Genomic DNA, 13,101 nt, shown 5'->3' on the forward strand with positions numbered 1-13,101 from the left:
CCAATACCGGTATCGATATCTCGGAAGACGTGACAGTGGAAAGCGAAGGATTCAGCTTTGGTAGATCTAGGTAGTCAATATTATAATGAGCGAACGTGAAGGCAGTTCCACTTATCGACCATTCCTCATGTCCACCCATTGGCTACCATGAACTAATTAGTATATCGCCTCTTTAGCCTTCTGAAGCTGGCAAAGGTACGGTTTAAAAAGACTAAGAATACTTTACTTACATCACCAAATCGCCAAAACACTATGGTTACGCGTCGAATAAACGGATAGGCCGGATCCGAACCGGGCGAGTGTTGAACTGTCTTCCAGCAGTGCACGTCTTAAAGTTCAACGCCAACAACCCGAATCAGACTAGAACGTTTCTGTGTAATCTTGATGCTGCCTGATAGAGTTCCCAGAGTTAACTTGGTTGGCCAGATGGTAGATGTGAGTTTGGTTTACGCTTATGTAAGGCGAACTGGAAAGATGAGACCAGGGGCCGGGCGTCGGAGGTTCAAGATGGCAGAAGCCCGAAACGGCCGAGAGCTTTGGGGGCCGTGGGGGGCCAGGGAACTGGAGGCTGGAGCGAGCATATGATCCACTTTCTTTCTCATCTCACCTGCATCCCCGTCAGTCACATTTAATGCCCTGTCACTTCAGTCGCACCACGCACGCCGTGTGAGAAGGACTCTGGAAGAAACATCCTTCACGTCACTCTACAGTCCTCACGCAAGGCCGGATCTGTCGCTCGCTACCTCGTCCGTTCTCTAGAGTCTAGTTCGCTCGCCACACGCCACTCGTCTTCCTCGCTTCTCGGGTCTTTCTTTAGCGCGCCGGCAACACGGGCAGAGTCAGATCATGTACCAGCCCTACGCAGTCAACGAGGCGCCGCGGGAACGGCCAAAGATTCTCTGTCTGCACGGAGGCGGCTCCTCAGCAGGCATCTTCCAGATCCAACTCATTAGGCTATCGCGTGTCCTCGAACCGCGCTTCGAATTCGTCTACCTCGACGGGCCGATCGAGACGGAGGCCGGGCCGGGCGTGCTCCCCGTATTCGAAGGGTGCGGGCCGTACCGACGATGGGTCAGCGACGATCCCTCCATCCCCGCCGAGGAGTTCCAGCAGCAAAAGGACACGGCGATGGAGATGCTCAAGGTGTACGTGCAGCAGACGGGGCCCTACGTCGGCGTGCTGGGGTTTTCGCAGGGTGCGCGGGCGGCCTCGAGTCTGTTGATTGAGCAGCAGCGGCAGCCGTTTGTGCCGTACAACTTCTTTGGGGTGTTTCTGTGTGGGACATATCCTCCTTTTGTGCCCGACGACGTGCTGATTCGGTTGCCGACTGTTCATGTGGTGGGCTTGTTTGATCCGTGGAAGCCGGCGAGCGAGATGTTGATTGAGCAGTGTTCTGAGCGGAGTACGCGCAAGGTTGTGAGGTATCCGGGGGGGCATCATTTGCCGAATGCGCCGGAGGCTATTCAGAATATCGCGAACATGGTGATTGATTTGTGGAAGGAGACGACAGGGGCGACGGCGTGATGGACAATGTGAGGGTATCATCAGTAGCGAGAAGATCGGCAGGACTCACGACCTAGTGTTGCTACACAAGGGAGATGGGCATACCTCACCCTTCATGAGGGGCCGAGACTGAGGGAGGAGACGGCCGGCTTGCGGGTGATGGGGATGACAAGCATCGCTCACTTCGTCTGTCTCTTCACCATCTCTTCCATTTATGATTGTGGGGGAATGAGAGAGATGAAGAAGGTGACGATGGAGAAGGCAGAGAGCAAGCCAATGGGGATACAAGGGGCCCTTCGTGGTCAGTCAAGTGGCTTGGTGAATGGCAGGGAATCTTGGGTCAAGACGATGACGGGTGTGAGTGAGACATCATCAGCGTCGGGATGGTCTCGTTTGGAGACTGTATGTGAAACATAAATTTGACTGGAAACGAATGAAGTTGATGAGGTTGGTCACTCATACACTCATGCTATGCTGGGCTGTTCACTCACAAAGAGGTGATGGTGAAGATTCTCAGCTGATTGCACCGTGAGAGGTTTGTGTGAAGACCGGGTATGATATGCCATGTCGTCGGACATTTAAGTGATTGAGCTATGGGCTGCCTTATTTTGAACTAGAGCAATTCATCATGGAATTGGAGACTCGAGTCAAAAGCAAGTGAAAAAAATAAAAAAGGACTGAGACTGAGACTGAGACTGGTGGTGTGTGAGTGACGGCGGCAGGATTCAGCTGGTGAAGCGTGGCAGCGCAGCCAACTTTCTCACGCCAGTGATGTGGGGACGGCTAAAGAGAGACTAGTGTAGATTGGAGCTTCGATGTCGCTGATTATCTCATTTACCAATAACAAAGACGGTAAGCTGTTAAGGATCCACTTAGTACCCCGGCAATGCACAGGGAATGCCCCGCTGTCGGTCGACGTCACCTGCGGCAGGAAGAGGACAAGCTCCTGTCGGACCTTCTCTCTGGCGCCAACAACAAAAACAGGGAACCCGGCCGCGCGGAGAGGAGACAAGAATGCGACGGCCGCTGCTGCACCTCCTCAGAGCCAGGAGCCGAATCTGGGATTTCTTTCCTGCTTCCTGATTCCTTTTGCTCATCGATCAATTGCCAGCTTCCATCCAGGAAGTTACCTTCCTGTGAGCTTGTGTCAATTCGCTCTTGCTCCTCGACTCCTGCTCCTACGATCCGATCGCGCCGATTCCTTCAATCGATCGACCGTTTATTCAAAGAGGACAGGGCGCCACGCGAAAGTGTCCCTGGAAAAACGAAGCAATCGCGGTCGCCATGGCCAACTTCAACTGGGTATCCCGTATGCTGGGGTGGGATAGGCACCCTCGCCATCACCACGACTTCCACTCGGACTGGATCCGCGATGACCGAAGACGCCGTACGTACTACTCCTAATCGACCCTCTCTTCTTTGGGAACGTCAGGCTGTACCAATTCCAGCCGCTTCATTCTCCAGCACGTTATGGAACCCCCTCAATCAGTTTCAACAGCTTACACCTGGGCTTGCTGCCCCGATTTAGTCCTTCCCCAATACCGAAGCGAGCACCTCGAGTCCGCGATCCCTGCCCCCGAAGTTACAAAGATTGCCCTCAAGCTTCGACACCTGATCGAGCTGGCAGTTCCCTGCGAATTGGACGAAGTCGAGATCACAAAGGCGCATAGCAAGATCATCACGACCAAGGTCATCAAGGCCGCCAAGGAGGCTGGCGGCTCGCACTATGGATCCTGTGTTGTCTTCTGCTTGATTGTCTGCAAGAGATGGTTCAAGCACCAGGCCTTGGCTGAGCTCTGGGATGCCGACCTGCACAGAGTGCGCGCTGTCGCTTGTGAGGTTATTGCGAAGCAGATGTAAGTATCTAAAACGCTCCTTTACCAGAGGAGACACCAGGAAGACTAATGCCTGGATACAGCATCGAAACCGAAGACGATCTCCAATACCTCATGCACTCGGTCCTCCTCCGCCGATACTCTGTGGTTGTCGACGGCGAATCCACACCGCCCGCAAACGCTATCGAAAAGGCCGTCGATCTCCACGCCGTCAGAGTCATCGGCTCCTCGGGATACCAAAAATGCATTTCCTACTTGTGGAAGGGATGGCTGGTTCAGGACGAGAACGACCCCGCAGTATTCGTCGACTACAAGGACAAGACGAACCCGTCCTTCCTCGTGCATATGGACCCCGACCGCATCCGCGCTCCCATGTACCAGAATGCCACCCAAGTGCTCATCTCCCTCATCTACATTGGTCTCTACACTGCCGTCATCAACTCGGTTAACGCCAAGGGTGTTTTGGACGCGGCCGAGGTGTTGTTGTACATCTTCACCCTCGGCTTTATCTGCGAGGAGGTTACCAAGTTCTGGAAGGCCGGCTACCACATTCTGGGTTTCTGGAATGCCTTCAATGGCGTTCTCTACACCTTCATCACACTTTCCCTGATTCTTCGCATCATCGGCCTTACCCACGACGAAGGCGAACCCGCGCGTAAAATGTACAGTGAATTGAGCTACAACTTCTTGGCTTTCAGCGCACCCATGATTTGGTCTCGCCTTTTGCTTTATCTCGACAGCTTCCGCTTCTTTGGAGCCATGCTGGTCGTGCTAAAGGTTATGATGAAAGAGTCAATCATCTTCTTCGCCCTACTTGCCGTGTTGATCATTGGATTCCTCCAGGCCTTTATTGGTCTCGACTTGGCAGACGACTTGGTGGCTGATGACATAACATTCATCATGTCAGCCATGGCCAATGCCATCATGCAGAGCCCCGACTTTGACGGGTTCGACAGGTTTTCGCCGCCGTTCGGTATCATCCTGTACTATTGCTTCACGTTCATTGTCATGGTAAGTGGTGGTCCTAGGAAGACTCCGAGTCAGTTGCTAATTCAGGTCCCAGGTTGTCTTGCTCAACATCCTCATTGCGCTGTACAACTCTGCGTACGAAGACATTTACGACAACGCCAACGATGAGTATCTTGCGCTGTTTGCCCAGAAGACGATGCAATTCGTTCGTGCCCCCGATGAAAACGTCTATATCCCACCATTCAACCTCATTGAGATGATTGTCATTTGCCTCTTCTGGTGGATGGAGAAGTCCAAATTTGAGAAGATGAGCGACGTCATCATGGGAATCCTCTACTCACCTGTCCTTATTGTCGCCGCAATCTTCGAGACTCGCTCAGCCGCCGACATTAGGAGCAACCGAGCGAGAGGCGAGGAAGACGACGACACAATTGAGGAGTGGGAGCAAATGATGGACCAGGTCGACTTCGAATCCGATGGATGGAACAAGGTCTGCGCAAGCGCAAAAACCAACTTGGAGCACGATCCTACGATCTACGAGGTGCAGCAGTTGCGGAGCGAGGTCGAAGAGCTCAAGAAGATGTTAGTTGAGATCTCCAAGGCTGTCTCGGCTGGAAATGCCGGCAATGGCCAGGCTTCGACCAATTTGATCGATCTTGGTGAGCCTGCCGAGAGCTCCTCGAGCAAGAAGAAGAATAAGAAGAAGAGCAAGAAGAACAAGAAGGAGAAGAAGGCAGACGACGCCAAAGAAGCAGCAGCAGCAGCCTCCTCTAGCTCGAGCGATGAAGAGTGAAGAGCTTTCATCTGAAGATTCTGGCAGTGGTCGGGACCCTGCGCTGTGTGTTTTATTGAATTGAGTTTGTACATGTCATGGCTGTCACGTCACGTCACGCTGTCACGAACTTATTTTGTTTCGATTTCGGGTACCTTGGCCGCTGGTCGTTGGCAACTTGGGATACGAGTCAGGGAAATATTGGCGTCGGGCATCAGTCATGGTTTGTAATAAGGCGTGGCATGGTGTTGAATAAGGCAAATCCAATTACCAATTTCGACTACATGAGTGGAAAAGCGCACCAGGACGGGTTAGATCGTGTGAGCAATGCCCATACTTGAGAAGCGATTGAATCTCCGTGACCGGCTCCGGTGCGATGATTCAGCCGGTGACTTGTGGCTCAACGTGGAGGAGGGCCCCATTATCGTCACTTGGCGGTCATTTACTGCACTTACTACGAGTACAAGGCACCAGAGCAAGCGCTTGGGAAGTGAGTTGTCCCGGTTCCCGACTCGGGTGCTAGGCGAGGGTGGCTGTGGTGCAGAAAAAGTGCGGAGGAGATGCGAGTTTTCGTTGACCCGCCTGCAGAGGAACACTAGGAGAACCTTATTTTTGGGTGCTTGGGATGGGATGAGTCTTCTTTTGACCTCCCCAGCTGGGAATAACGGCGTGGGCAAAGCTGACTAGATGTTGACTATAGCCAGCGGCTGAGGCCTGTGTTGTTTTCGGGTGCGCAGCTCGACAGGCATTTGGACTATTAACTATAATCGGGAGTGCGATTCTCTTTTCTCTCATGCGTGATTCATCCCCTCTCACACAACGTGAAAACAGTCAAGTCGTCTTGATGAACTTCATTCTGGACGATGAACCCCTGGATGAGGATTAAGGAGGGGGAGAGTGAAGGGCTGGAACAAGCGGCATCTTCAAGCTCAAGACGTTTTAAACTTCTGCGGCGCCAACAGAGCGTAAGACGGCCCCCGGTCCAATCATCACCCCGGATGATGGTCGCGACAGGGTTATGCTGCCACCCCAACTCTGGGAATGGAACGCTCGGCACTCGAAGCGAGAAACGCCAAACGTTGTTATGGGAAGGCCACTAATGAGCTAGTGTGTATACATTGGGTACTGTGTTAGAATTGGATACTGGAGACTTGAGGTAGCTACATGGAAGGGTGAAAAAGTGAAAGGGGATTAAGCTTGCCGTACCTACCAGTAATCCTTGGACAACCAACTTCCCCCTCCTTCATTCAAGATCCCCCTGTTTCTGTTTGGGATGAACGAGGTTTGGCCATTGTTTCCGTTCTGGCTTGATTGTAGACCTGAATGGTTGGTTCGGCCGAGGGGGCTGCTTACTGGCTGACCAGCGACCAGCTTTCCCAGGCGGAACACGGCTCTAGCGGCTAGTTATGGGGGCTGGGAATGATACAGTCTTGTTGTGTGTTTAGTTGACGCTTTCGCACGTTGAGTGAGGTATACTTACTGGTACTGGACTGCTCTCCCCTGGCGCTTACATCTGGCCTGGGGGCCACGACTATTCGAAACATGATCCGAACATTGGCGCGGGAAGGACGGGACATGCACAGCGGCTGTGTTGAATCCCGGCAGACAGTCATATGGCCACAGCAGAGCATGCACTGAGACTCGCTGTCATCCAATCCGTGGCAGGCCTCGTTGGCTTGTCATGCTAAACTTGGAGGCGTCATTGTCCGTCTCCGTGAGGACCCCTTGCTATTGTGCTAATTTAGGTTGAATTCGGCTTAGGGCCAACTCTAGTAGACCAGATTGTTGGTGTGCTTTGGGGGTATAATGTCACTGGTACCACTGCCACTGTCAAGCCCAAAGTAAGGCCCGAAGGAGACAAGAAAAAAGCTTGGACTCGAAATAGACTTATTTGCCTTCAGACGAGGGACCTCTCCTCTCTCATGTTCCCTCCCATGTCCACCTCCCCCAGGATCAGCATGCGTCAGGACAATGCTTGGCCTGCACGCTTGTTCGTGTTTGTTCACATTCCTCATTCCCCTGATCCCTGGCCCTTGGCTCTGGCTCTCTGACTGCTGCCACCTCGGATGTCAGATACACCCGGTCGGCTGGGGCGCGGGTTTTGGGATGGAGACCATGCCACCATGGAAACTATCCTATCCGCGAGGCGGAGCTTAATTGTGATTACCTTACGCTGTTTGGAGAGCTACCGTCTAGCCGAATTTTGTTTCTTCTGGTCTTGGTAGGTAAGTCTAGATGGGGTCTGGTTCCCAAGGGTCAATCTGCTTCCGAGACGGACTTGCTGAAGGAGGCCGCCGCCACATGGTATGGGGACCAAGGCTTGGGAGTGATGGGATCAAACGTGGATGGTGCCTGGGGGAGGTAGAGGGGTGTAGGCTTGGGGATGGAGGCTTGGGATGTTCCAAGGGGTGTAAATCGTTTGAGGGTCGTGTTTAGTGTTGTTTCTTGGGGATCTCGAGGTGAAGGCAGCAAGAAGAACTACGTGTATAAGAAGACACATTCCCTCCCATGATATTTGGGTTTTGTTCATCATCAAACAAAACAAGTCTTCACATAATACATCAGCACGCATCAGCTACTATACTCGACACCACCTAGAATCCACCTCACAACCTCACAGACATCCCCCAAAATGCATACATCATCCCTCCTCGCAACCCTCCTCCCCGCCGCAGGAGCCCTCGCCCAATACGGCTACGGCGCCCAAGAGTCCTCCACAAACACCGCCTCCGCCGCCGCCGCCTCCTCCTCCAGCATCGCCGGCGTCCATGTCGTCAAGGTCGGCGACGGCGGCCTCACCTTTGAGCCCAACAGCGTCACCGCCGCCGTCGGCGACGTCGTCGAGTTCCACTTCTACCCGCGCGCCCACTCCGTCGCCCAGTCAGCCTTTGACTCGCCCTGCCAGCCGTTGACTAATGGGTCCACGACGGGCTTCTTCAGCGGTCCGGTTCAGGTTGCGTCTGGTGTTGGGTCCGAGGTATTTACTGTTGAGGTCAAGGATACGAATCCCAAGTGGTTTTACTGTGCTACTGGGCAGCATTGCCAGGGTGGTATGGTTGGTGTTATTAACGCTCCGTAAGTTCATGTTTCCATTCAGAGGTATGAAGTTAAACTTGCTAACTGTATCAATAGTGCCAGCGGTCAGAGAACCATTGAGCAATACGCCCAGGCCGCCGCCGCCGCGCAGTCCAACGTCGCTCCCAGCGCGACTGGTGGTGGTACCCTCGGCTCCGCGGCCACCGGCAGCCCCAGCTCTGCCTCGAGCTCTCCTTCTGCTTCATCCTCATCGCAGCCCAGCGCTGGTATTGAGGCCCGCGGCGACGTCCGCTGGGGTCTGCTCAGCTTGGGTATGGCTGCCGCAGGTGTTGTCGGTGGACTTCTCATTTAATGTCCTGCGGTGGGGTTTGGTTTTGAGTAGGCGGAGAAAGACTGGGAAGGATTGCGGGATCACGTTTATACCAATTATGCATCAAAGGCTGGGGTTAACCAAAAAGAGACGAAAAGTTGGATTGGATGGTTGCAAAGCCTGGAGCTTCTTTCCATTGAATGGAATGGGTGGTTCGCCCCCTTTTTCGACATACATAGTACCCTACTGCATGCTTGCACTCTTACGACGACCTGGAATTTAAACAACGAATTCCATAAATGACGCTGAGTTATGTCCCAGTGCCTGGTCCCTTTTTAGGTCATGTCAAGATCAGCTGCCATTTGATATGTCCGACGTTTTTCAACAGCTCCTTCAAAGCCTTGGGCCCCCCCCCCCCATTTGTCTTCCATGATAGTCCCCAATTCAGGGCTTTGAATAATTTGAGCTTATACTACATTTGCTTGCAGTTCGACTTCTGCTTTTTGGAAATCTCATTTCCATCGGCCGGCCCCTCCTCATCGGCCTGTTTAACACTCTTCGGTTGCAAACTAGGGTCTGTCTTCGAAGGCGCTTGTGCCACGGGCTTGATGCGGTTAAGATGAACGAAAGTAGTAGGAATGCCATCCTGGGTCCCTTCCACCACTTTGATTTCATGCAATGGGGGCATGTCCGCTTGAAGATCGTTGCCACCACGTCTCCAATTCTTGGATGCTGGGTTTGGATAGACCCAAGTGCCATACTGTGTGTCGAATCCGCACACTACGTCAAACTTCCTTTCGCTCCCGGTTCCGACCTCCAGGCAACCTTCAAATTCCCAAAAGTCTCGACTGACAAATGTGTTCATGTACTTGTCCCAGTGATGGGCTGAAGAGGCACTGCGCACCATCAAAGTTGGTTTTTTATCGTCGATGCAGATCTTGAAGTCGCGGCCGGGGATCCGCACAACTTCTTTTAGGAAGTCTGGAGTGAACTGCTTAGCGATAAAAAGGACGCTCTTATCGAGTCGTCGGTTGTTGGAGGAAGTACCTCTGACACGCAGCTCGTCCGGCCTCGTTCTTACAAAACTTCCACTATTGAGTTCATGGAACAAGATGCCTAGAAACTCGTATTTTGATTTCCCGTCCTTTGGTAATCCTAGACTCAGAAAGTGTACATCTTCACCATGTGTGAAAACTCTAGATTCAAGTCGGAGACCCTTGTTTGTCATGGAGAACTAGCAAGATGGACGCACTAGCATTATATCCAACTCTTGGCTTGAGGCGTTTGTTATGCCCGTTGGAAACAAACATCTGGACCTAATCTAGGTGCCCGATCGATCTGAGATCGCAGCAACTCCTGAAATGATCCGGCGTAGTAGCGAGGATCCCACAAAACTCTGCGGCGCCATCAGTGGGAGTAGCGGAGGAGTCGCACCAAGCAAACAGTGACATGTCGTTGGTTTCCTTGATGATTTCTTCCTGTAATCGAACGAAAGCTCGGTCGCCTTCTCCATAGAGAAGAGGCATGCTGACGCCAAATAAACCCAATAGTGAGTAGGCTCGGTCTTCGACTTTATTCGCCTCACGGCCAGCAGCCCATGACACGCGCCGACCCACAGGAATTTCGACCAGCAGATTCTGTAAGCTTTGTTGCGTCGATGAGGTATAGGCCAAAACTTCCTCGTTGATCATTGTTCGGAGATTGATCTCGCTCGAAAGCTCGACACAGCTCCCGATTAGCTTTCATTGCCTGTCGTAGAACTTCATTTCCCGCGGTGCGATGAGCTCTTGAAAGTCCAGCCCCTGGTGAAGCACGCCGACTTTGTCATATCATCATCTGACTCGATGTCCGAGAGATATGCGAAGCAAATCTTTGCCTATGAATACCACTTGAACATTGAGTTGATTGCTTCGGTAAGCTCGGTGAGGTTTCGCTTGTCGATGCAGCAAGTGTCTATCCAGGCGTAACCGATCCCGATTTCGAGTGCCTTGGCGCAAGTTTCCTCAATTTTTGACCATCCAAGTACCTTCTTGAACTTTATGTCAGTAGTGCTCATGGCTTTGAAGGTAACTTCATTCTCGTCGCCTTCCCATCTATGAGAAAGAATAGCGTAGGCTGTTGAAATGCCCTCCCTTTCAAGCTCTTGTTTTTTTGCCGGATACATCTCCCCGATGCGAAGAGTGGAGCAGTTGAGGAGCTTCATTGCGGCGTAATGTGGAATATGAAGACTTGAAAGTTTGGTCACCAGGAATTATTGGTATTCAAGGGTTCTTATCACAGATAATGAGAATTGCAGGAGCTACATCTCATGGGGTGGTTGATACGGAACCGGCGTTGAGTACATATATTTGACTTGATTGATTGTGGGCCATTCTCAAAGGCAACTTTGCGGGATATGATGCATGCTCGCCCGAGTATTTGCTGAGTTTTGTCGCGACATAAGGTAACCAGATGCGAAAGCTTTTTGTAAGAGGCAGACGAATTTTAAACTGCTTGATGATTGGAGGCAGATTTTGCATTCACGAAAGAGTTAGCAGAGTAACCCATCACATAATTAGAGTGTAGTTTTCTTGAGTCAATGAAGGAAGTCTAGACCGAGTTCTATTGGCGAAAGATTCATACTACGAGTAGTAAAAGAATAAATCGGACTCAGCACGTTGTATTCGACAGAACTATTCTGAATACATTGAAAAGAAAGACAACATAGACAGTCACTTAAGCTATAGTCTCTAGTAGGCACCTTCTAATAATTAGTGAAGACTCAAGATTCTTTCCTAAATATGCGCTGGCGATTGGTTTCAATGGTGCTGGACTGAATGTCGCGGACGATCCCGAAGTCATGTACATCCTCACATCAACACAACGTTTGTATTGCCTGGGCTTGTTTCAAAAGCGCGGTCTTCCACAAAGCGTTCCGCTCATATTTGGATCGAGGCTGTACTGCATACGATCCTTGACTTTCCATTCGCCTTCCACGCCAATGAAGCGGCAACCTAGAAGCTGTTAGATAAGGGAAGAAGAAAAGAAGGAAAAATTGAAAAAGAAAGAAAGCTCGAAATTGTGCATAGAAGAACCTAAAGCTTTTGGGCTAACATTTTCTTTTCAGCTCGCCGTGCATTTTCCGGGAGCATAGTACCCGCATCGAATCGCATAGTTGCCAATTTTATCAGGGATGTCGTAGTCTTTGGTCGAGCTCCTAGCTCCCCGACAAATACCGCATCTGAAGTTCGGATTGGTTGCCGAGTTGGAGATATTCGACTCTTTGTCCTCCATCGTACCGCCAATGTCGTTTTCGCAATACCACTGGGCGTTGGAAGCAGGGATGGAAGCCATGAAGGGATTCGAGACGGTGGAGTCGTAGAAGAAAGCACAGTCCTTGGCCGCAGAGCCTGCAACCAAAGCCGCCAGAATCAAAGTAACCCAGTTCTACATGATTGGGATGACAGTGATAGATTCACGTGGTGATTATGAGCTAGGTGGCGAGGGAATAGGTTAGAAGGGAACGGACCGGTTCACTCAGGATTCAAAGACTGTATGGTGGGCCATACAATACTTTAATACCTGGTCATCAATACCTCTTCGTGGCAAGATCTCGCAGCCGTCGTGCACTGACTCAAGATACCCGTTGTCGCATGGTTCTAAGGAGGACATGATCGTCTTCTAATTCATATATCTAGTATTGCCACCCTCGGAAAGGAGGAGCATGTCATCTAAAAGAGGTTGTGACTTAGTAATCACGAGTCAGAAGTGGTCCACCCAGTAATAGACAATGCCTTGAACAAGTATTGATCAACCAGCATCGAACTGCATCGCGCTTGGGGAGCATCCAAAGGCCTCCATAGACCGACTTTTAGTGGGGCCGACCTGAGAGAAAAATGCTAGCCGTCAGGCCTCCAAAGTATGCAAGTCCTTTTGCACGAGCAAAGTAAGAGAAATAGCTTTGCGGTACTTCGTTTTCACGATAGCGTTGATGCGGAGAACTCGTCCGCCAAGGGCGCGAAATTGGCGACAAGCATAGCATACCCGCCAATTAATATGCAGACATTGGATTCCATTATGATTGACTAGCTTTTCTGCATAGACTTCACTTGAGCGATGTTTTGCGAAAAGAAAATGTGTCTAGTAAAGTACCTAAGTCTCTTCACTCCTCTGTAGGACTCAAGGAATATGTCAAACACTCAATATCCCGCGTTCCAGCAACACCTCCATTGATACCTGTCGGCCCGAGTTAGAAATGACATAAAGGCCACCCGTTTTGTATATGATAGGATCTCGTGGCAATTGCGAACTTACAATCGGCCCAAAGTTGGTAGAATAATTGGCGACATCCAATTGTACCCCCACCCCAAGGTTCCTTGGGATTCTGCTCCGTTACGGCAGGCGAGCACTGCTTTCTCCAAGCCACGGTGTACTTCAACTTCGCGGCATTGAACTACTTCGAGTAGTAGATCCGGGTTATTGCCTCATGTCCGGGTGTCACAACATCAGGTAAGACCTCATTGCACATAGCCTTAAGTCCCTGCTTGACTGTCACTTCGTGGACATCTTTGTGCTTCGGAAAGTCGCCCTCGCTGTTGCAACGTAGTTCGCCTTTGCGAGGGGCCGTGTTGGTGATTATGTATGAGTACGTCCCGCACCCAGCATCGTATTGGCCCTCTTCGGCTATGACATTGCCT

At 51.3% G+C, this 13,101-nt stretch overlaps 5 protein-coding genes across 5 annotated transcripts; 3 read left to right on the forward strand and 2 right to left on the reverse strand.

The window, feature by feature from the left end:
- Nucleotides 1–846: 846 nt before the first annotated feature.
- Nucleotides 847–1,524, forward strand: BDZ83DRAFT_591433 (oxidoreductase; the record flags this gene model as incomplete). The annotated part of the gene is made up of 1 exon (XM_060506436.1): nt 847–1,524. One exon carries the CDS (start codon nt 847–849, stop codon nt 1,522–1,524), a length of 678 nt encoding a protein of 225 aa, XP_060358791.1.
- Nucleotides 1,525–2,973: 1,449 nt separating this feature from the next.
- Nucleotides 2,974–5,100, forward strand: BDZ83DRAFT_591461 (potassium ion channel Yvc1; the record flags this gene model as incomplete). Its single annotated transcript, XM_060506439.1, has 3 exons — nt 2,974–3,359; nt 3,422–4,349; nt 4,402–5,100. 3 exons carry the CDS (start codon nt 2,974–2,976, stop codon nt 5,098–5,100), a joined length of 2,013 nt encoding a protein of 670 aa, XP_060358792.1.
- A 2,513-nt stretch (nt 5,101–7,613) lies between these two features.
- On the forward strand, nt 7,614–8,525 carry BDZ83DRAFT_766623 (Cupredoxin). The gene is made up of 2 exons (XM_060515271.1): nt 7,614–8,154; nt 8,212–8,525. The coding sequence occupies exons 1-2, from the start codon at nt 7,712–7,714 to the stop codon at nt 8,465–8,467; spliced, it is 699 nt and encodes a 232-aa protein (XP_060358793.1). The 5' UTR covers nt 7,614–7,711; the 3' UTR covers nt 8,468–8,525.
- Nucleotides 8,526–8,897: 372 nt separating this feature from the next.
- Nucleotides 8,898–9,653, reverse strand: BDZ83DRAFT_657094 (uncharacterized protein; the record flags this gene model as incomplete). Its single annotated transcript, XM_060510934.1, has 1 exon — nt 8,898–9,653. The coding sequence occupies one exon, from the start codon at nt 9,651–9,653 to the stop codon at nt 8,898–8,900; it is 756 nt and encodes a 251-aa protein (XP_060358794.1).
- Nucleotides 9,654–9,741: 88 nt separating this feature from the next.
- On the reverse strand, nt 9,742–10,589 carry BDZ83DRAFT_724060 (uncharacterized protein; the record flags this gene model as incomplete). Its single annotated transcript, XM_060512621.1, has 2 exons — nt 9,742–10,153; nt 10,312–10,589. 2 exons carry the CDS (start codon nt 10,587–10,589, stop codon nt 9,742–9,744), a joined length of 690 nt encoding a protein of 229 aa, XP_060358795.1.
- Between the last annotated feature and the right edge of the window lie 2,512 nt (nt 10,590–13,101).

Source organism: Colletotrichum acutatum, assembly GCF_030867785.1.
Source record: "Colletotrichum acutatum strain CBS 112980 chromosome Unknown BDZ83scaffold_172, whole genome shotgun sequence".
In the NCBI taxonomy this organism is placed as follows: Eukaryota; Fungi; Ascomycota; class Sordariomycetes; order Glomerellales; family Glomerellaceae; genus Colletotrichum; species Colletotrichum acutatum.

Excerpts from the sequence above, each read along its gene's own strand:
- BDZ83DRAFT_766623 (XM_060515271.1), top strand. The coding sequence starts at position 7,712 with ATGCATACATCATCCCTCCTCGCAACCCTCCTCCCCGCCGCAGGAGCC. Across the intron at positions 8,155-8,211 it reads GTTGGTGTTATTAACGCTCC|TGCCAGCGGTCAGAGAACCA; the intron begins GTAAGTTCATGT and ends CTGTATCAATAG.